This window comes from Pseudoliparis swirei, chromosome 18 (genome assembly GCF_029220125.1).
Source record: "Pseudoliparis swirei isolate HS2019 ecotype Mariana Trench chromosome 18, NWPU_hadal_v1, whole genome shotgun sequence".
NCBI classification, from domain to species: Eukaryota; Metazoa; Chordata; class Actinopteri; order Perciformes; family Liparidae; genus Pseudoliparis; species Pseudoliparis swirei.
The window spans coordinates 10,469,558-10,493,662 of NC_079405.1; the positions used below are offsets into that span (position 1 = coordinate 10,469,558).

At 41.2% G+C, this 24,105-nt stretch overlaps 1 protein-coding gene across 1 annotated transcript; it reads right to left on the minus strand.

The window, feature by feature from the left end:
* Positions 1 to 5,901: 5,901 nt before the first annotated feature.
* Positions 5,902 to 23,114, minus strand: dctn2 (dynactin 2 (p50)). The gene is made up of 15 exons (XM_056437604.1): positions 22,936 to 23,114; positions 22,551 to 22,619; positions 19,289 to 19,385; positions 18,512 to 18,573; positions 18,271 to 18,369; positions 16,914 to 17,074; positions 16,532 to 16,682; positions 16,223 to 16,288; positions 15,970 to 16,008; positions 12,476 to 12,553; positions 12,228 to 12,231; positions 11,644 to 11,711; positions 10,694 to 10,796; positions 9,516 to 9,607; positions 5,902 to 6,693 (listed from the first exon to the last, which is right to left on the minus strand). Exons 1-15 carry the CDS (start codon positions 22,969 to 22,971, stop codon positions 6,607 to 6,609), a joined length of 1,212 nt encoding a protein of 403 aa, XP_056293579.1. The 5' UTR covers positions 22,972 to 23,114; the 3' UTR covers positions 5,902 to 6,606.
* Positions 23,115 to 24,105: the final 991 nt, after the last annotated feature.

Genomic DNA, 24,105 nt, shown 5'->3' on the forward strand with positions numbered 1-24,105 from the left:
CACCTGACTTTTGATTCCAGGTAGCGGCTACTTGGCTTCAGTTTGTCGATTTACATTGCACACACATCCCTTTACTCCATAATCCACGAGGGAAACAAATAATAACCGGTGTTCCCCTAAAAAGAAACACTTTTCTACCGGACCAGGTGTGGTTCCGGAAGACTATCGATCTCCTTTATTAGTCCGGTATTTGTAGTATGCAGCAGAGCAGACTTTAAGTGCACATGTGGTGTCGTGTTCTCATTCATTTCATACCGCGCGCTCTCTCGCAGCTCCGCGAGATATCAAAACATACGCCCGGCCGATGCTGAGCGGTGCTGGGCGTGATCCAACAGCAGGCTGTCTCCTTTTAGGTGTCCGGTTCTAAATTCAGCTGCTGGTGATGGAATTCAGCATTATTATTTTGTATTAGACTGTAATAATAATGATAAAGCAACTGATACATGTTTTGTCTATAATACGTGTGTTTATCATTCGTGAGTTCTCAATTATTACTGGTTTATTTGGCTGTTTTTTTTACCTGTAAATCACTAAAATACAATGTTGAATCTTGCGATAGGCTGACAATACCAAAACAATAACTTCATAGTTAGAATATCCCCCCCAAAAAAATAAATTGTGGATCGTAGACAGCCTGCGAAATATGGTGTTTATGTAGTTTTAAAAAATGGCATTTATGGATCGATTTAACTTACAATTACCCATCGAAATAGCCTTCAGATTAAGCATTGTAAAAATAATAATAAAAGATGTCACCATTCGTAAGGTTCACACTATAGCTTTGTTTCACTATACGAGTCCCATTGTGTTTACATACATAATATTTAAAAAATAATCACTAGGTTTCTATTGAAATGTTAGTTGTACTATTTAGTATAGAGGTATAGATTCTTTGTTGTTCTTAAATGTCACATTTACCGGCATAAATAGCCAATAAGAGGTTATTTTATTGACATTAATTTGTTCACAAACATTATAGTTGTGTGATACCATATAGAGCTAATTGATAGTCAAAGCTCGCACATTGGCTACCACACATACATTACAACCACTTCATAGAAAGTGATGAAATAAGAGATTAAAACCACAAAGTTCAACAAGGTCACCAAATCAGACACAGGAAGCCAGACAGTAAATGTCATCCTGTTAGAGGTAGAGAGAGAACGGTGGACACTAATAAACTAAACAACAGGCGAAATCACCAACAACAACACAAGTGACAGCAAAATAAAACCACGTTTCATCATGCTCCTGACACTTTCTGCCCTATAATCCCAAACTCGGCACACACACACACACACATACACACACTCAAACTGTTCTCCGCGCGCGGCGCAACGTGCACAGCCCCCATAGCAACAGCGCCAAGTAGCGAATAGAAAGCTCAAATACTGTCTCTAGGACCCGGGTTAAAGCGCTGCAGGAAGCGCCGTGAACGCGTCACGACTTGAGTGGCTGTTGCTGAGTAGTTCAGCACACTTTCTCTCTCCCCCCCCCTCCCCCCCTCTCCTCTCCCGCCGTCTGTTTATTGTGTCGGTCCCATCGTCTGCTGCGTTGTATTCATTATAAAACACTGTTGACGACCCCGGATCGAGTTCGCCTCTTTTTCTGTTCAGTCTGACGACGACGGTCCTGTTGTTCTAATTCAATGTGGTTTCACTTGATAACCTTATTAATACAATTAGTAAAACAACTCAAATGAAGAGGCAGTGAGCTATAGATTATATCTGTTATTGATCATCTTGTATTATGTTGTTCTCTTATGACACTGATCTGACAGAGTGTAAACAAGCAACCAGCTGACTACATATGTGGATAATATAATTATGTTTTATTTAATTTTCCTGATCAACATAATACAATTGTCGTATATATATATATATATATATTTGTAGTCCAGTTATGTCCACATAACTTTTACACACTATAAAGCATTATACCCAAAGGTATTTATTATACACACTCAACAAGCAAAACAAACACAATTTAACTAATATAAATAACTAGCGTAAATGTGTTTTTCAGAGAAATGTATTTTTCTTATCGTCCTGCTCTTTGTCTTGCTGCCACATTGATTTAGAAGAAAACCTGGTGTTTTAAATTCCACCAAATAAGCAAAGCAAAAAAAAATGAAGAAGACAGTGGTGGCTGTTCATGTTTTCAATTTCTTTTCCATTTGTGGTCATTGTTCTCTTGGGTTTTATGGGCAGATAGAGTCGAGGACATGTCCAGCCACCACACTCTCTTCTCTCTGTCCTGTGCCCTTGGTCAAGGCTCCACACCCAGTTCTCCCTCACACACACACACACGCAAACACACACACACATAAACACACACACACATACCCCACCCCCCCCAACACACACCAGCTGTCGGAATCCATCCCCTCTCTGAATTGAGACCAACTGATACAGCTGTTAACATGTACTACTGATACAGTAAATCCCCCTTTCCCTCCCTCTCTCTCTCTCTCTCTCTCGGCTCGCCCTCTCTCATTGTGGGCTTTAACTCTGTTCTGGGTCCCAGACAAGCAGCAGACAGACCTCCCCATAGCAGACATTCTGGCCTATTGGTGAAAACTGGGGGGAACAAAACAAAACAAAAAAGATATATATACATATATATATGTCTGGTGTGTGGAATAAAAAGTGAAACTTGAAAGTGGCAGTGATGCATGGTTGAGATTCTAAGGCGATACAAATGGGATGTTTTGCCAACAATTATTACTAACAGTGCATTGTCTGCAGTCTTCCTTTCCCCATTGTTACTCCATTCATCTCTTTTGCCAATGCCCATCTCAATTGAGGCCAATAATGCACTTCTCTATTGTCTGGATGATGCTCATTAATCAACTTATTTGCATTTGTGTTTCCTCAGAAGGTCACAATCTATCATCTCCTACAAGTGAAATGTCCCGCATTCACTTACAGCAGAGAATTACGATTTCAGGTTTATTTTGGAGTGCTTTCAAGTTGTCCACTCAATCCCATCTGTTATTGTCTAGATATACCAGCTCGATGTCACATCCACTTGTTACGATTTCTCTGTTTGGACCTTTAGGACGACTTTGGAGATAATGTCGTCAGTCTCTTTAAAACCCTGTTTACGTCTCACCCCTCGTTACACTAGTCTACGTCTCCTCTTTTTCTCATTCGCTGTAAGCCTCTCATTCTGCCCCACAACGGTATCCATCCGTTTTTTACTCTGCTTACCTCCGCCCACTTCTTCTGTCCTCCTCTTGCTTCACCACAGACGCCTCACCTGTTTATCCCCATTCAGGGAAATTTGATAAACTGATGTAGGGGACCCTCGTGTGATTTGCTTTCTCTTTTCCGGAGCTTCTTTTTTTTATCCTGATGTCAGTTGTCTCCATCAGAATTGTCCTTCTTGGGTCATTAACTACTGTTTATCAAAATAGAGGAAATAAAAGTCTTATTGATGCAGTAAAGCTAATACATTTTAATTGAGTTAAATATGTGTAAAATATTTGTGTCTATTTGATGCCATGACATTGTTATCAATACATGTAAAAGAATGTTATTTTTTCAATATCTAAACTATAACCAGTGCCCTGACTTCTTCATTTCTTACAAAATCCACCAGCTCAAGAAAGAGACTGTAGGGCATTAAGCTTTGAAAGCCCGTCTGAACAGGTGGTACACTGGAGCGAGGCACACACTCCAGGCATTCTTTTCTTGGTCTCCACTTAGTTTCCCTCCGCGTCAGCACCAGAAACACATTTGTGAGCAATTGGTGCTCCCTACAGCCTCCTCTATTGGTGCTCCCTACAGCCTCCTCTGCGTTCAGCTCTCTGTGCTGCCTCAGGACTTGCATATTTACATTGTCCAGTGGAGGATCTGACATAAAGCTCACGATAGGAATTTGACTGTTAGATTAAAGAATGACTGGAGCTGAAATGATACAAAAAGACTTGGGAGAATTTTAGTTTTCATTCATAACATCAACAACAACAAAAATTAAACCGGGGTTCTGTTTTTCCATCGTACTTTTATCCTTGTTGATATTCAGGGCCGCATGGAGCGACGGGGTCTATAGTGTGATTGTAATGCTCATTGTTAACATCCTTTTGGGCGGACCTCCTGGTTATCTTCGCTTTGTCATAAGTGAATAAATGAGTGGTAAGAGTTGGGCCTGAGTCGACCAAATCTTACTCCCAGAATAGAAGGATATACCATGATATACAGGCAGCACCCGGTATGCTGTACTCTGTACTCATCTGGGGTATTCCCTTCTAAGTAGGAGCTCTGGATCTTGTTCCCTGCAAGTCACACTTGATATGTCCGGTCCAAGCGGCCCAGTGTTGAAGTCCCCCTCCGTTGGGGAAACGGAAAGCTCCTCAGTAGTTAATCGTTTTCTGTAATATAAGAAAGATGCAATTCAGGCAATGATATGCAGCTATGACAGCGACAGCACAGGAGGAATCCACAGGCTGGAGCAGAGGTTTCTTTCATGAAGTAAACTTGTGGCAGGGCGATGAGCGGCAGCTACTTAACCCACATGAGCTGCTGTGGATGGATGACTCATCATGACACACCTGATCCTTTACCTGACGGTGCCTTACTCACTAATACCATCACCTGACATCAAGCTTTCTGTGAAGCTGCCAATGACAAAGTATCAGAGTAGTCCTGACACACTTAACCCTTGTGTTGCCTTAGGGTCAATTTGACCCGAATCAATATTACACCCTCGTGTTGCCTTAGGATTAATTTGACCCCATTCAATGTTTAATGTCGGTGTTCTTTCGGTAGTCAACAAACAAACATAAAGTGCCTCACACTTAAACTTGGAAAACAATATTAATTCTAATAATTTTCTGGAGGTTTTAATTGCTGGCGTCAAATTGAACCCAAAGGGTAAAATGTGTTAGTAAATATAAAGGTAACAGGAGGGTGAAACATTGAATCGGGTCAAAATGACCCAAAGGCGACAGGAGGGTTAAAACCACTCATTTGATAATACTGGATAATAATAATCTCTTGTATTTCTTCATTGTCAAGTATAATTGTGGATGCGTTAATCAACGTTTGCAGTTTAACCTTTTAAAAGTCTCATCAGTTTCTCAATCATCACATTGTGGCTGCTTATGCTTTCATTATACAGCCGACAGGATGAGGACACATTGTCGCCTGAAAGCGCTTTGTCATCTCAAATTTTAGGTTACTTTTAAATTTTAGGTTTCCTTGTAGACAATGTTTTCCAAACTAAAATGTGCTCTTTCTATCCAGTTTGTCAAGTTACCAGAGGATTGTTAGTTATTTCAAATTTAGGAGTCACGGCATATATTTTCACAGGCACATTTTATGGGACAGAAATATGTTCAAGTATTGAATAATTCTCTCGTGTATTTGGTAGCATCTTGGAAAGCTGAATAACAGTGAACAATGTGGTTTACCTTTTATTAATAGATGCTATGCTGCCACCTAGTGTCACACGGGCATAACCATTCCATATGATTAAGAAACCACAAATGAGTATTTATTTTTAAGATTTTAAATACAACCAGTTTTGAATTAAATGAGAATTTCACATTCTCATTTTAGAAATGTTGCTTTACATGACAAATGGATCTATTTTGCAATCCCAACAGCAGATGATGGAGTGGTGCTGGTACCTCGTTCTACGTCGGGATGCAACCTTGCATCATCCGCTCCATTCTTCCGATACAACTGGCGAGACATGTCCTCGAGCTCTATAACCACGAGGAACACAAAGACTTCTGCTTGATCCAATAGGTTTAGTGATTTGGTGTGATTCATACAGTAATCCTTCTTATTTCTATTTTCCATTCGACCAAATGAATATGTAGTGGGCACCCGTTTCAACAATTAAGTGATCATACTTTTCTTTTTTTTTAAGCTATGAAATAAAAAAGGTGGCAAGCTTATCAAACTTTTATTGATCCGTTTCCATGACCACAGATGTACAATACAGTTGACTTGTAGGCGATGACGAAGCAGATTACAAGTTTGTCTGTGGTGTCCGGTCTCAGTCATAATAATATAGTTACAAGCGACTGAGCGTGAAGTAACAATAAGGGACACAGGCATATTTACAAGCTTTCCTTCCGTGACTCTTTGCACAAACGCTCGAGAAGACAACCGATCTCGATTTTGGTGTCTTTTTTAACCGTTGACGACATCTTTAATGCGTGCTCCATCAATCTAACATTTCAGTGATCTATTTAAGTACAAAGTTTCAAAGGAATGGAGTAAATTCTTATGTTTAATACTACTAATAAAAACAATCCAGTCTAGAACACCACAAGCTGAACAAAGGGACTGCAATCAGTGGCAAGTAGAGTGGACACACGTGTTTTCAGTTGGTATCCATTTGATGGAAGAGAAAGTAAGAGGAAAGGAGGGTGGACAAGAACATTTAGTCTCCTTGCGTTTGTTGTTCCATCTTTCTAACACTCCACTTCGTGAAAAAAAGGCAGAAACAAAGAAGAGCGCACGAGAGAGAGAGAGAGGGCCAGAAAGGACAGAGTTAATAAACCCAGAATCCGTCCTCTGACCTCTTGCCAGCTCACATTTGTCCATGTTTGACACTCGTCTCCCGGACCGGTCCAAAGTCTGCCACCGCTTATTTAGAGAACTTCTTCATCCGGTCATCTAGTGCAGCAAAGTTCTCTTCTATAGCCCCCAGGTTCTCCTTCATCGTGTGTTGGACCTTTGGGAGAAGAGGGGAAACAAACATGCATGTTAGAAAAGGGGTGAAAGAAAGGAAAGTTGAAGCTGTAAAGAAGGAAAGAGTAGATAAGAGCTTTAAAAAATAAAAAAAATTGTTCGAAGGGTTACGTTTAAAACACATATATATATATACAGGCACGTGCACAGATAGACCCCTAGTGGTGCTCAAGCACCAGCCCCTTTGCCCCGGATGAGAAAAGTGCCCTTTTTGCTGGAGACCACTTTCTTCATTATTCAGTATTTAAGAATAAAAGTTACTCTCTGTCATCAAGTCCCCCCAAATGTGTTTTAATATCCGACGGGGCATTTATTTGAGTTCTTGTGAGAATTTCGCCCCGACGTGCTCCGCGGCGCTCTAAGGCGATTAGCAAACACAATGTACCATTAGAACACTGGAGTGATAGTTGCTGTAAAAGGGCCTCTATACACCTATGGAGATATTTCATTAGGAAACCAGACGTTTCCACCTAGAATAGTCATTTACCACATTAACAATGTATAGAGTGTATTTTTGATTAATTTAATGTTATCTTTATTGAAAAAACAGTGCTTTTCTTTGAAAAATAGACATTTCTAAGTGACCCCAAACTTTTGAACGGTAGTGTATGTATATATATACAGGACTGTCTCAGAAAATTAGAATATTGTGATGAAGTTCTTTATTTTCTGTAATGCAATAAAAAAAACAAAAATGTCATGCATTCTGGATTCATTACAAATCAACTGAAATATTGCAAGCCTTTTATTCTGATTTATTGCTGATTATGGCTTACAGCTTAAGAAAACTCAAATATCCTATCTCTAAATATTAGAATATCATGAAAAAGTATACTAGTAGGGTATTAAACAAATCACTTGAATTGTCTAATTAACTCGAAACACCTGCAAGGGTTTCCTGAGCCTTGACAAACACTCAGCTGTTATAAATCTTTTTTTTACTTGGTCTGAGGAAATATTAAAATTTTATGAGATAGGATATTTGAGTTTTCTTAAGCTGTAAGCCATAATCAGCAATATTAAAAGAATAAAAGGCTTGCAATATTTCAGTTGATTTGTAATGAATCCAGAATGCATGACATTTTTGTTTTTTGAATTGCATTACAGAAAATAAAGAACTTCATCACAATATTCTAATTTTCTGAGACAGTCCTGTATATATATATAAAAAACTCCTGGTTAAATAAATATAGCCAACCCAAATAGTCAATGAGTTTGAATATCTCAACTGATAATACAAATAATCATTAGTCGACACCCTCCGCATATACAAATCGAGACTGCTCCCCGTCTCCTGTGGTGTTCCGCAAGGGCCGGTCCTCGGCCCCATCCTCTCCATTATTTACATGCGCCCCCTCGGTCGAGTCATTAGCAGACATCGGATGTCCTTCCACTGTTATGCCGACGACACACAGTTACATCAAAACTGACCCAAACCCACTGCAGACGTGTCGCGTCTCAGCGCCCGTCTTGGGGAGATAAAGGCATGGCCGATCAACAACTTCCTCCAGTTGAACACGAGCAAAACCGAAGCCCTTCTTGTTGGTGCTCCACATCCGGTTCAGTCATCCTCCATTACTCATCTCACCTTTAACCGGATTAAATACCTGTGCCAAACCTCCTTTTATCATCTCAAAAAACAAGCTCCAAACTCCGCCCCACTTTAACCCCGTCTCATGCGGAGAAGCTCGTCCACGCCTCTATCTCTTCTAGACTGTTCTACTGCGATTACCTCTTCACTGGGAACACTGGAGAGAACATTCAGAATCTTCAATACATTCAAAACAGCGCTGGGGGATCCTGATGAGTCTGGAAATATGAGAACATGACAACTATCCTCCACTCACTCCACTGGCTCCGTCTCATTCCGGATTGACCACAAAGTCTGCCGACACATTCCTCCCCAAACCTCCACCCGCTTCCTCAGATCCACAAACGGCTCGCTCCTCCGGGTTCCCAACACCAAGCTCAGCACCATGGGCCACCGGGCATTTTGCTTATGGAACGTCTCCCTGACGACGTGAGGGCAACACAGACTCTTTTAAGACCGGCCTAAAAACCTTTTTATTTAGGAAGGTGTTTTTGACTGTCAAATAACTGCCAGTTATTTTTAAAGTTTATTTGTATCCATCTACTGGCTCTGTAGCACTCTGAAATGATTTTTGAATAAAAGGTGCTTTTCAAATGAAATACATTAGTCTTATTAAATATAATAATAACTGTATGAGCTGTATAAGACCTTTCTGTGATGCATGCCAATGCAAGATTTAACAACCTTCTCAAAGCCAAAGGATATCTCACTTCAGAGCATCACGCATGACGATGAACAGTGAGATCACACTTTTACTGACTTGTGAAAATTGGAAGTTTAACACGGATCTAAAAAGAGGACACTTCACTTGCCAAGACACCGTTTTTCCACCTCCCCACAAACCTTGAGGGAGCCTCAGTCTTCACTACGGGGAGCTGCACTTAGTTATTCTAACTTGTAGCCATGAAGAGCTGCATTCATCAACACTCTAAAAAGGGTATTACATTTAACAGGTTATTGCCAAGTGGTCGAGTTTGTCAAGTTATTAGTGACTCCAACATTTTCAATCTGTGAAAAAGTTTCTGTAGACAAGAGGTACACACATGATTTCACTAAGTTTTTACCTCAAAGGACGCGGTTTAGTTAATCGACTACAGAAATGGATTAGTCCATCGTCCGAACTCTTTTGAGTCCGGCCCTGCTCCTGGCCTCGTTTGTGGCCCTACGGTTACAGTTCATGTCCCAAACTCTTCAGTGGAACTTGAACTTCCTACCTGTGTTAGCAGAGTGTTATTGTCCTTCAGGGAGTTGTTGATCATCTGCTGGGTGGTGTCCAGGTGGGTCAACAGCTGGCCAAATTGCATGGCTACGAGACGCCAGCGAGTTTGGTTGAGGTGAAGTTGAGAGGCAACGGACAAGAGAGGGAGAAAGAAGCAGTTAGATGAAGGATTAGTCCTCCAATTTACCAATGTGTGGATACAAAAATATTTGCTTTAAAATGCAACGTTGTCTTTGCTCTCAGGCATGGTGAAGGGGAGTGAAGACAAATAGGATCTGAAGCTGAGGAATCACTGAAAGACGTCGACGATTAAACAGTATTTAATTCTACTGGTCTGCCTTCATTGGTAACGAAAGACCAGGAGAGGAAAATAAAACCTGCGTAGCTAAAACCCCGCCGAGCGGAGACCCCTCACGCGGCAGGCTGTGACAGATTGCTGCAAAGTCATTCTGGATGATAAATTACATCTTTCAACGCCCAGAAATGAATTATCAATATAATCTAATAATGCCACGGTTCTGCTTTCAGGTGCTAAATAATAAAAATATGATAATGTGATGTATAATATCATGCATCTCTTTCTCCCTGAAGAGATGTTTAACAGTATTGCTAGATTTAGTCTAATTCTATTACCATTGAGACTCCCTTTCACTGATGTGTGGCCCTCTGTTAGAACAGCATGGGTTAGGGTTAGGCTCGTTCCATTATCCCTTTCAATCCTGTTTTCCTCTCACACTCCAGACGTCCTCATTGCAAATGCAAATCCTTCAGGCCGCATATTTACTTACTGCGTGAAACGTGATCCTCGTCCACACCCCGTTCTGTTCTGCAGCTACTTCCTACATATGTTGAATAAGTAATGCCACTCCCCTCCCTCCCACTAACCTACATACATCCTCTCCTTGAACTCCCACGGGTGTCATTTCAAGGTTCTTTTGCTCTCGCAGTAAATGAACAGAACATAAATTACAAAAACCTTTCATTGTTTTTATCCTTATTGGGGTGAAATCTGCCCCTTGAGCAATATTATTGTAATATTTGCAATATGGACTAGTTACTCCACACCACTACACTCATATAGTGTTATTGTGTGAAGTGAAAACCAATGGTGTCTGTGAGGATGCACAGCGTGGTCGGCCCCCTTGTGAACCACTTCCTGTTCCCGTGCGTTACCTTGCTCGTGCAACTCCTTCACAGCGACAAGCCGCTGCACCACCTGAGGTACGGCGGTGGACATGGCATCCCACTTCTGCACCACGTCATAAAGCTGCGACACCTGAAATATAAACACGTACACACACACACATGTTTAATACCAAGATAAACCCCACCAGCTAAAATAACCCACGGTCACAGCTTTTACCTTGGTTTACTGATGCAATATTTAGTATACTGTAAATGAGAATGACCTATATTAAAACTCAACTTCTTACGACTGAAGCCGGAAGTCTATTTTTGGGAGTTACCATGACAACAGACAGAATCTGACATCAAAGCTTTTTATAATTGTTCAATTATTTTTTACTAGTAATGAAGTCATGCACTTAATTCTATACAATCACAAATACAGTACATTACAGTTTCACAAAGAATCAAACAGCCGTGTGAAAAAACCTAGCGTATCAAAAATAAACTTCTTTGCATGACTTGCCATGCAACAGAGTAATGTATTCAACATGCCACGCCCTCTGCTGGCCTTTAGGCGTAGAGTCCTTTTAGAACAGTTGATGGCAAAGACGCACAAGAATGTTGTCTGAAAATCATGCAGATCTCACAGCAGAGTCGAACATGAAAAACAAACTATTCAAAAAGAAGAACTTGGTGGTAAAGCTTTCGTTTGGCTGCGACTGCTTCAAGGCGGAGCCAGCTGTTTGTCGAGTCAGCACGACAGTCACATGAAACACGTGGTGCTACCCGCCGGTCTGGCTGCCAGGCTTCGTGTGTGCTAGCAACAGTTTTCCAAATGTATATCTCGTCACTAAAACTGAACCAGCAAGATTATTACTTTATTATATGACTTTTTGATAAAAGCTCAACTCTTATGAATCTCCCAGTCATTTCTCCATCTTAAAGTGCTCCGCAGTGAAAGCATCCGAGACCGTTACTGCACTGGGATTACAAACCTTGTTCTGCGTCTCGGCGTCCTCAATCGCTGCCTTGTGTTTAGCGATTTCATTCATCTTCGAGGACACTCTAAATGGGAAAGAGAGAGAGAAAAAATATAAAATGTATACCCTTTGTCTACCGTTTTAGAGGCATACCGATACATTAGAGAAAAAACCCAGTATAAATTAGATTCATGTCAATACTGTGGTAAATTGAGAGGCGGGCAACACAAACTATTTCAAAAGATAAACACATTTTCAAGTATTTATCAGTATTCAAACCCAACTCAGTCTCTCTCTCTCATTGTGTGTGGGTCTGACTGAAAAGATCTACAGGGCAGCCATAGCTGAAGTCCAAAAAGAAGAAAATAAACCCACTTTACAATTACCCCAAAACTTTCTGATGCACCTTTTGATTCTTTTTAGCTGGCAAACTGCAGCAGATATCAATACATACACACGTCAGAGGAAGGGCTGGGATCTATATCTTGTTTTATATTTTAACATTTGTTGTCTTTTCATTCAAAACCGACCTCAAAACTCACCTTTTTAGGCAGGCCTATGCCTAACTTGTTCCCCGTCATGGTTGCTCTGCTGCAGACTGCTCTGCTTTTTTAACTGTGTCCATCAATTGAACTGTTTTTAATGTGTTCTACGGCGACCTTGAGTGCCTTGAAAGGCGCCTTATAAAATAAATGTATTATAATCTCGACAGGACTGAACGCAAATAGATGAAATATCGTGCTCGTTATAGAACTCTGTCCGTAAAACAGCAAAACAACTATTTCTTTTAAAACAGTTATTTTGGGAAACATGATGTGTGAATTAGAATGCAGTGCCGATTAGTTACCTGCAGTCTGGCCTCCACTTGATCCAGAGTAGCAGAGTCCAGTGCGCTGACCCGCGCCTGCAGGAGCTCTATGGTGGCCTGATTCAAACACACACAACTTGTATATGAGCATGAGCAAAATACTTTGTGTTCTTCTCTTGCTACTGGCACAGCAAACACACTTGGAGGAACTGATGTCACTCATCTTTGAAGTATGACCCAGTTCTCTGGCTGCACATCAGATACACAAACTTATGAATATAGACACAAAATCCCCTCTGAGCATTCCCAAAGATAGTAGTTGACTTCTTACCATCAAACTGGCTCCTTGTACGCCAGAACTCAGAGGTCCCTGCACCGTAAAGACAAAGAGGGAAAATCAACTATAAGAAGGAATGATATCACAATTTACATAAATCAAGTGTACGATTTTATTTCATCTTCAGTAAGTGGATGGTTACACGGCAACAGGAGCATGACAATTCTACTGGTGCGAGAGTGAAAGAGAGAAACAGAATGATGAGAGAGAGAAAGCATTAGAGAACGTGTCCGTGAAGACTGTGTACCTGCTTGTCTGATCCTGAGCCAACAGCCATCTCCAGCTCAGCGAGACGCTTCTCCAGTTCCGCCATCTACAGGGAGCGAACAAGGCGACACATGGCTGGCAGTGACAACGGCATCCCACGAGACACAGAAACCCACCCACACACACACACACACACACAGGCACGCAGAAGTCTTTTGTCCCGTTTATTTACCATTAAATATTCTGACATTCCTCTCACGAGAATGAAAACAAAAGTGCGTCGAGCAGATCAACATTTGCTCGTTTCCCACGCGTGTTCGTCCCAGACACTTCCCTCCGCCCTTTACCTTGGCAGATTCATTGAATCGCTCCTGCTCCGGCCTGCTGTGCAGCTCGTAGAGCACCACTCCCTCTTGGCCTTTGGCGGATGAAGGCTTGCTGTCCCCCGCAGCACTGCCACGGCGGCCCTTGGCCACTTCCAGCTGGGTGAGCAGACGCCTGGGGGAAGGAAGGAGGAGGAGTCACAAAAGGATTAAATGCTCAATATTGTTATCAGCTCCATGTGTTCCTGTGCCGCCGCCCCCCCCCCCCACTTCTCGCTACAAAGCCTTTTCACGCTCTGTGGTAAACTGCAAGGTCAAGGTGAGTCTCTCTCTCTCTCTCTCTCTCTCTCTCTCGCAGTAAATGAACAGAACATAAATTACAAAAACCTTTCATTGTTTTTATCCTTATTGGGGTGAAATCTGCCCCTTGAGCAATATTATTGTAATATTTGCAATATGGACTAGTTACTCCACACCACTACACTCATATAGTGTTATTGTGTGAAGTGAAAACCAATGGTGTCTGTGAGGATGCACAGCGTGGTCGGCCCCCTTGTGAACCACTTCCTGTTCCCGTGCGTTACCTTGCTCGTGCAACTCCTTCACAGCGACAAGCCGCTGCACCACCTGAGGTACGGCGGTGGACATGGCATCCCACTTCTGCACCACGTCATAAAGCTGCGACACCTGAAATATAAACACGTACACACACACACACATGTTTAATACCAAGATAAACCCCACCAGCTAAAATAACCCACGGTCACAGCTTTTACCTTGGTTTACTGATGCAATATTTAGTATACTGTAAATGAGAATGACCTATATTAAAACTCAACTTCTTACGACTGAAGCCGGAAGTCTATTTTTGGGAGTTACCATGACAACAGACAGAATCTGACATCAAAGCTTTTTATAATTGTTCAATTATTTTTTACTAGTAATGAAGTCATGCACTTAATTCTATACAATCACAAATACAGTACATTACAGTTTCACAAAGAATCAAACAGCCGTGTGAAAAAACCTAGCGTATCAAAAATAAACTTCTTTGCATGACTTGCCATGCAACAGAGTAATGTATTCAACATGCCACGCCCTCTGCTGGCCTTTAGGCGTAGAGTCCTTTTAGAACAGTTGATGGCAAAGACGCACAAGAATGTTGTCTGAAAATCATGCAGATCTCACAGCAGAGTCGAACATGAAAAACAAACTATTCAAAAAGAAGAACTTGGTGGTAAAGCTTTCGTTTGGCTGCGACTGCTTCAAGGCGGAGCCAGCTGTTTGTCGAGTCAGCACGACAGTCACATGAAACACGTGGTGCTACCCGCCGGTCTGGCTGCCAGGCTTCGTGTGTGCTAGCAACAGTTTTCCAAATGTATATCTCGTCACTAAAACTGAACCAGCAAGATTATTACTTTATTATATGACTTTTTGATAAAAGCTCAACTCTTATGAATCTCCCAGTCATTTCTCCATCTTAAAGTGCTCCGCAGTGAAAGCATCCGAGACCGTTACTGCACTGGGATTACAAACCTTGTTCTGCGTCTCGGCGTCCTCAATCGCTGCCTTGTGTTTAGCGATTTCATTCATCTTCCCGAGGACACTCTAAATGGGAAAGAGAGAGAGAAAAAATATAAAATGTATACCCTTTGTCTACCGTTTTAGAGGCATACCGATACATTAGAGAAAAAAAAACCCAGTATAAATTAGATTCATGTCAATACTGTGGTAAATTGAGAGGCGGGCAACACAAACTATTTCAAAAGATAAACACATTTTCAAGTATTTATCAGTATTCAAACCCAACTCAGTCTCTCTCTCTCATTGTGTGTGGGTCTGACTGAAAAAGATCTACAGGGCAGCCATAGCTGAAGTCCAAAAAGAAGAAAATAAACCCACTTTACAATTACCCCAAAACTTTCTGATGCACCTTTTGATTCTTTTTAGCTGGCAAACTGCAGCAGATATCAATACATACACACGTCAGAGGAAGGGCTGGGATCTATATCTTGTTTTATATTTTAACATTTGTTGTCTTTTCATTCAAAACCGACCTCAAAACTCACCTTTTTAGGCAGGCCTATGCCTAACTTGTTCCCCGTCATGGTTGCTCTGCTGCAGACTGCTCTGCTTTTTTAACTGTGTCCATCAATTGAACTGTTTTAATGTGTTCTCTGGCGACCTTGAGTGCCTTGAAAGGCGCCTTATAAAATAAATGTATTATAATCTCGACAGGACTGAGCATAAAGATGAAATATAGATGAAATATCGTGTCATAGAAAACAAAACAAAACAACTATTTCTTTTAAAACAGTTATTTTGGGAAACATGATGTGTGAATTAGAATGCAGTGCCGATTAGTTACCTGCAGTCTGGCCTCCACAGAGTAGCAGAGTCCAGTAGCAGGACCCAGTGCGCTGACCCGCGCCTGCAGGAGCTCTATGGTGGCCTGATTCAAACACACACAACTTGTATATGAGCATGAGCAAAATACTTTGTGTTCTTCTCTTGCTACTGGCACAGCAAACACACTTGGAGGAACTGATGTCACTCATCTTTGAAGTATGACCCAGTTCTCTGGCTGCACATCAGATACACAAACTTATGAATATAGACACAAAATCCCCTCTGAGCATTCCCAAAGATAGTAGTTGACTTCTTACCATCAAACTGGCTCCTTGTACGCCAGAACTCAGAGGTCCCTGCACCGTAAAGACAAAGAGGGAAAATCAACTATAAGAAGGAATGATATCACAATTTACATAAATCAAGTGTACGATTTTATTTCATCTTCAGTAAGTGGATGGTTACACGGCAACAGGAGCATGACAATTCTACTGGTGCGAGAGTGAAAGAGAGAAACAGAATGATGAGAGAGAGAAAGCATTAGAGAACGTGTCCGTGAAGACTGTGTACCTGCTTGTCTGATCCTGAGCCAACAGCCATCTCCAGCTCAGCGAGACGCTTCTCCAGTTCCGCCATCTACAGGGAGCGAACAAGGCGACACATGGCTGGCAGTGACAACGGCATCCCACGAGACACAGAAACCCACCCACACACACACACACACACACACAGGCACGCAGAAGTCTTTTGTCCCGTTTATTTACCATTAAATATTCTGACATTCCTCTCACGAGAATGAAAACAAAAGTGCGTCGAGCAGATCAACATTTGCTCGATTCCCACGCGTGTTCGTCCCAGACACTTCCCTCCGCCCTTTACCTTGGCAGATTCATTGAATCGCTCCTGCTCCGGCCTGCTGTGCAGCTCGTAGAGCACCACTCCCTCTTGGCCTTTGGCGGATGAAGGCTTGCTGTCCCCCGCAGCACTGCCACGGCGGCCCTTGGCCACTTCCAGCTGGGTGAGCAGACGCCTGGGGGAAGGAAGGAGGAGGAGTCACAAAAGGATTAAATGCTCAATATTGTTATCAGCTCCATGTGTTCCTGTGCCGCCGCCCCCCCCCCCCACTTCTCGCTACAAAGCCTTTTCACGCTCTGTGGTAAACTGCAAGGTCAAGGTGAGTCTCTCTCTCCCTCTCTCTCTCTCTCTCTCTCTCTCTCCCGACGTTTGTCCTCTTGCTTTATTGTCTCGTCGCCCAGCTCACCTGGCCAGTGCTCCATCGGGGTCAGCCAGATTGATGTGTGCATTTGGGCCGAGCAGTGAGTCGAGATGGGCAGAAACCAGCTGCTGTTTGAGCTGGGCGGCGTGCTGGGCGAGCACCACCGGGGTCAGCCGCTCCTCTGCGTTGGTGTCCTTAATGGCAGACTGGAAGTAGATGAACACCGCCGTCATTGAGGGACCGAGTTTAAACAACAACACCGACTTTAAGGCAGAGGCATTCGAATACAAAGAAAACATTGTGCATATGTAAACATTCAATATTAAACTAGGCATTGACATTTTATTTATTCTGATATTATATTTTAGTAAAGCAGAATTACAGACATTCCAGCTTGTTAAAACCTGAATTGTGATTAGCTTCAGTAGTTCACTGCATTATATATATATATATATATTTAGGAGAAACAAATTAAATAACTACATAGAAAGGTATATTTTATGTGTTTAATTGTTGTTTAGCTGGAGTCATGTTTCCCAATTATCTACAACAGAAGTGGCTGGTCAAAAATAATTTTGACTCGTATTCAAAACTATGATACGATAATGAAAATGCAAGACCCTTCACTCAATAATAACAATGCTAAACATAATGATCTATAGTGAGCCACATCTTTGACATGCAATCATTCTGTTTGATCCCTGCATGTTAATTTAGCACACCATCATCAAACTCTTGACATTATTTACCTATTCTCAATAAATATGGTCAACATAAGTACATTACAGCATGTCCTCATCTATGCTTGCAGCAAATGACTTTTCCATTCAATGTATTCACCCTGATGAATGACCACACTTTAATTTAGAGTGAGCCAATTACTCCAAGAAGGTCTTTCACAAGTTTACATTTAGAGACTGCAGGCTGCATATTCTGGATTGGATTCTGCCAACTCAAGGTTGACTTTGATGTTGGACTCATGGAGCATACTAATCTGTGAGTATCCAAGTTAATGACACCGAAGTTGAATTAGTTTCAGGGTTGGGGGCTCTTTCTATGTCTGAAAAGCAATTTCTTGGACTGTGTTTTGCTCAATTCATTTTCAGTTCATTTAGGGCTTCAGTGCACACACACTGTACAACGCTCAGGTCTCTAGTGCAACAGTAAGAGTTAGCCATAAATATTCCACCGTTGAAACTGTTCCAACTAAAAAGGTTGCCCTCCCATGATGATGTGGTCAAGGAGCAGAGTGGAGGAGCAGTCCTTTTGTGAACAGCCATTTAATCTGTGTGCAGACAGATAGCTAAAGGCTGGGTCATCAGAGTGTGCCATCCCTGGCCAAGTCCTGTGGGGAAGGGAGAGGAGCGCTCGAGCTCATGTGTGTGTCTCGCTGTCAGTTCACCTGGATGGTATCCACCTCCTGAGTGAGTTCCTGGATCTCGTTCACCAAGCGCTGGTACTTCTGCTGGGGCGTCTCCTTCACGCCAGAGCCCTCTCCAAGCTAGACAGAGATCAGAGAGCATCGCGGACATTACACAACAGCAAAGTGGGTCCAATACAGAGAGCAGATGCTTGACTTTATCAAGTGCAATAAAAGTCTGAATGGTGTTGTAATTTATTTCTGCTGAAGAGAAGATACTCACAATTTCATATTCTCCTGACTCATAGCCCACTCTTCGGCTTCTACTGATTCGGTCTGAGAAGTCTGTGAATAAGAGAAAAATGGTTAGAAATCAAAAAGCAGAATAGTTGTTGGATCAACAAAAGAATGGACCCGTTTAGTGACGCCTGTAACAGAAGAGTGACATTTTGAAGCAACAGCAATCGTCAACTATGTCTGCCAGTCTTATATTTTGCAAGATTACTTTTAAATGTTGTAAATCTAATTTTAATGGTCATTTATATTTCTCTACCCATCAAGAGTACATTTTGTATTTTGTAAAAGATATACAAAATGTATTAATTATTGTCATTTTGTTTTGGATAATTAGTCTTGATGGTTATTACTGGTCACAAGGTTAACTGAGGACACCAGATACAATATCAGAAACCAACCTGATTGCCAGTTTATTATGTACACGTAAGCAAAACGTTCTTCGGGAAGAATATCATCCATTATCATGTCTAAGAGATGGTGTTGATCCAAATGTATGGTATTTAGACAGCAGTTTGTGGTGCTATTGAACTGTATTGCATTGAATCGAATAGAAGGGTGTTTCTATTATTTTGTCCACCACATTTTTCTCAATGGAGGGCAAGCTAAATAGCCGAAAGACCTCAGTATACATTTTTGTTTTGCTTCTGGAGTCATATTTTGTAGTCGTATTAATAACATTTACTGAAGGTGATGTTATCTTTCTGTTGTACCTTTAAAGTTACTTAAATTAAGCATGAAAAGTGAGTAATTTATGTGAACTGACCAAGCCCCTTGGTGTTGACATGCTTGTCTTTGAACTTGTCGAAGGCTGCGTTGGGGTTGACCACAATCCTCTCCACGCTGTCACTGCAGAGCTCCTCCTGTCATCGAAATACCAGGAAATAAAGTCGAACGAATATTAACAAAATCTTTAAAAGGGCACATTAGACTCTTCAGAAAACAAAAACTTCAAAAATGAGCCTTGCCTTTTTGAGCCAGAAGTCTCAAAAACCAAGATAGGCTTGGAATATGCAATGTTATGTTTGATCATTGCCCCAAAATATGATTTAAAAGAAAATGAATTATGTGGTTAAGTGAGCGTATGATGACTTACAAAGGTTACATACCCAGAGAAATAAAAGCCATTGTAGCCGTGCATCATCGACAAATCTGCTACAGCTTCACAGACATAATTTGAGGGTGTCCAGAGTCAGATTATTACAACACAATGTAGAGTACCAGCAGGCAACACTATAAGTATCACAGCCATAGCTTTACCCTGGCCTGACTATAGGCTCTTAAGACCTTCTTTAACCCTTGTGTTGCCTTAGGGTCATTTTGACCCGATTCAATGTTTCACCCTCCTGTTACCTTTATATTTACTAACATATTTTACCCTTTGGGTTCAATTTGACGCCAGCAATTAAAACCTCCAGAAAATTATTAGAATTAATATTGTTTTCCAAGTTTAAGTGTGAGGCACTTTATGTTTGTTTGTTGACTACCGAAAGAACACCGACATTAAACATTGAATGGGGTCAAATTAATCCTAGGGCGGGGGGAGGGTGTAATATTGATTCGGGTCAAAATGACCCTAAGGCAACACAAGGGTTAAACAGGTTTAATTATTTAAATTAGTAATCCATGTATAAGTCTACTATGGTAAAAATCTATGCTACGTGAATTAAAAGTAGGAAGCCACGAACACTTTCTTTTCTAAATGACGGTTTGATTAGTGATTCTAGGGAGCACAAAGAAAACTGCATCATTTGATCAGAACTTCCACATAATCAATTATGATGAACTAGAAGCAAAAGTAGGATTAAAACACCACTGACATACAGATAAATGACCTGAGTCTGGGGTCACATATCGATTAGTTTTTTAAAACAGCACAAAACACGAGACAGTTAAGCAGATGAAGGGAGGAGGAGGAGAGTTAGTCAGGCTCTTACCAGCTCCTTGAGTTTCCAAAGAGTTAGAGAAAGTAACGGAAGAGCAGAGGGAGAGGAAAAAAAAGTAGTGGGGGAGAGAGAGAGAGAGAGAGACAACACAAATTAATGTGGTTATCACATGCCATGCACACAACTGGAACAGTTGGCCAGAGTCGGGGAAAGATAAGAAAGAACGCAGTGTTCTGAGAGTTGCTGCTAAAAACCCTGGAGACACATGGTTCAGACTGCTGATGATGTCTCCAGTTATTTCTCTCTTCCCCAATTTAGGAAAAGATGGTCCATAAACTCCAACGAGTTACGTTCTCCTTTGATACCATACTGCACTTTATAATGCAGTGCGACCATAAGCTGTCATGGAGGGCACTGCATGTCTCAAAACATTCTGCTCTGGATGCAGAGGGTTGGCGTTTCATTCATTCGGGTTATAAATTATTTCTTGATATCATGCTGTTCATCCTAAATTAATTTGCGAGATTAAACCAAGGGTGTTAATGAAGTATATCCAGGTTAAGGCCCCTATACACTAAGGGATTTTGTTCTCCAAAAAAATAATGAGGCCTTAGATAGCACTGCGAGAAATATCCATGGATGGCAGAATTAGGGCATCGGTGAACCAGGAAGTTTGCATCAAAGTTCTGACAAAAGTTCTATTATAAATTTGGGCCCAAAATGTATGAGGTTGGTGAGTGGATAACAAAACAATGCATCCCTACATGAAATGATGTAGCATACACTAGTCAACACAACACACTTGAATAAAGTAAATATCCAGGTAAAATAAAGGACGCTTTTGAAACTGTGGCTAAGCAGAATCTATTGTCGAACATTGTGCCAGCACTAAGGACACAGTTTGTCTTTTGTTTGGTCGCATATTCTGTACACACGTTAATGTATGATTCTGATTGTATGTATGCCTAGATCAAACAGTGTGACATGTCTAAAATGTGTCATGTTTGGCCATTTCATCCAAGCCTGACATGAAATGTGCCAATTAAGAGGTTATTGCAGTCGATAGGGGCCTTTAAAAAATTCAGTTAGTCAAAAAAGTGTGGTTAGGCAGGAAGCAACTGTGAGAACATGATGATAGGTTAAGAAAAAGGAAACATCTAAAACAAATGAACACGTTGCTGTGCTTAAGACCCATCCAAAATAATGTAGAGTTTAAATTGAGGAACACAAAGAGGAGGAAAAGAATAAATTCCTTGCGCATCAAAACAATTAGAAATTGATCCATTTCTCATTTCATCCCAATCAGTTAGAGGTAGGACAAGTAGATATAAGATTTAAAATACATGGATAAAAAGCATGGCATTAAGCTCACTAAGAGTAAAATGGAGCCCATCTTACTTGTACAAACTAGGGTCCCAGGAGGGATGGGGAAGAGTCAAAACAAGGGCAAGGGAAGAACAATAAAACATGGAAGGGAAAATGCCAATTAGGATTCACTCAGCTGGTCAGTTAAGTGTCCAGAATAGCAATACACTTTAGAAAAAGACTGTACCACTAACTCTGCTTAATGTTACAGTTTGTGGGCAGTGAATAGACTTTTCCAAGAGTCAAAAGACCATCTTCATGACATCGGTACAAACATCCACAGTAGATTTAGTACCCGGTAATTTTAAAAGATAATGGTGCTTGCATAGGACTATATGGATATAATAGATGTGAAATAAAGCAAAACAGTAACCTGAAAAGGACTCCTTGACATTTTGAATGAAATATGAACGAAATGTACATAGAATGTATGGATCACAATATTTTAAAAATGCATTTATGAAGCATAAACAAAGAAAACAGGGGGGGGGGCATAGATTACTTTGTGTACCCCAATTACAATTGGGAAGAAACAAGTGCAGTGACAGTTTAGATAGAGATTGTTGAGGTACCATCAGTGCTCTGTAGTTAGTCATTTCGTGGTTAGACGTGTCATCGTGGCAGGAAATAATGGGCAGTAAAGAAATGCATTCTCCGCTATAACAAGTGTAAACCCGTGTTGAGTGAACACTTGTTTGCTAACGTTAGTTCAGTTAAAGTGCAGCGAATCAAACCGCAACAGGAGAAATCCAGTCAGTACAAAAAACGTCCACTTACCGACTCAAACTGCGCCTGGTCATCTTCTGGAAGGTCGCCGGTCTCGTACACATCCGGCTCATTAAAGGCCTAATGAAACATTCAGGTGAACAACATATTAAACTATCACACATCCCCTGTCTTGTCGTTAGTCTGGCCAACGCCCCGGAGAATCTAACAACACGTAGCGACGAGCCGCAGCTACTTGGTCGCTGGTATCACGAGACGCAATATGAAATGAACATGTTGCCATAAATAAGCTACCGTTGTAACGCCAGCTGTCTCGTATTTGCAAAACAATGTACAGACGACAAAATAAACAGCAGAGACGTTTTCCAGCTCAGCTGTCACCTCTTGGTGCTATTAGTAGCATTCTAGCTAATGTCTGCTAACATGAGCCACTTACAATTCCTGGCAAGTTTGCGTATTTGGGATCCGCCATATTCAGCGAGGAGCAAAGCCGAGAACAATAAACCACACTGGATTACAATAACGGTTCTTCAAAACGTGTAAATGATCGATTAACTAAATCAAATTGTTGACCCAAGCTAACGGCAGATGAGCGAGCTGTCTCTCAGCCGGCGGAGGCTTCCTGGTTGATGTCGTCACCGCGCTGGTTGATTTGACGGCGTGTGCGTTTGATTTAATGAAGGCGCGGTCGACCGGGCGGTGTTTGCTACACCGTAAACGGGGGAAGACTTCAACGGCGCAACGACACCAACAAATCAAACACTCCCAAGAAAGTGGAGCGTCTTCTTCTTTTACTTTTAATGGCGGTTGGGAAACAACTTTCCTTAGGTTGCATTACCGCCACCCACTAATCTGGAATACTTGAGAACGTATTCGCTTCAACAACTAAACTATTCTTTATCTTTTTCTAATTTGGTTGGATTGCAGCAGACTGGTCACACGGTGGCGCCAAAGCTACGAGCAGTAGCACCTCACTCACGGGTCAAAGACAGTCGACTAAGAAGATGATTCACTCTGGTGGGAAAAAATTATGCTGCTTATCTAAAGTGGTTGTTAAGTAGGCTAGTCCATATAATGCAGTAAATGGCAACATACATATGATAAGGTACTGCTGTATGTTTATTATTTAAATTAACTAATCATTTATTCTACAACATTTCTTTAGTTTTACCACTGCACAAATCATTGGAGTTGTGAAGGCTATATTGGAGGACAAGCAAGTTGGAGGACAAGCCACGATATGTTCAAGCAACTATATATATCAACTTCTTATAATTAGATAATAAAAGAGTGTGTTCACGTAATTCACATTTATTTTTCATATTTTCAATTACTATACACCACACGTTACATAATATGCATAGCCTACTAAACATAATTATTCATTGAATTCAATATACATACAATGAATCGTTAGTGTCAACCAATCACATGATTTGTATAGATGACAATGTGTCATCTGAAGGCCCATTAGTCTACATCTCAAGACACACTGCCGCCTATAGCTTTGTCATCCAGAGCTCTATGGCACACAACTCTGGATATTGTGGTCTATGTCTTGGGGTGTTGCCAGTTACATATAAGGCTTGCCTTAGATTATTTCATA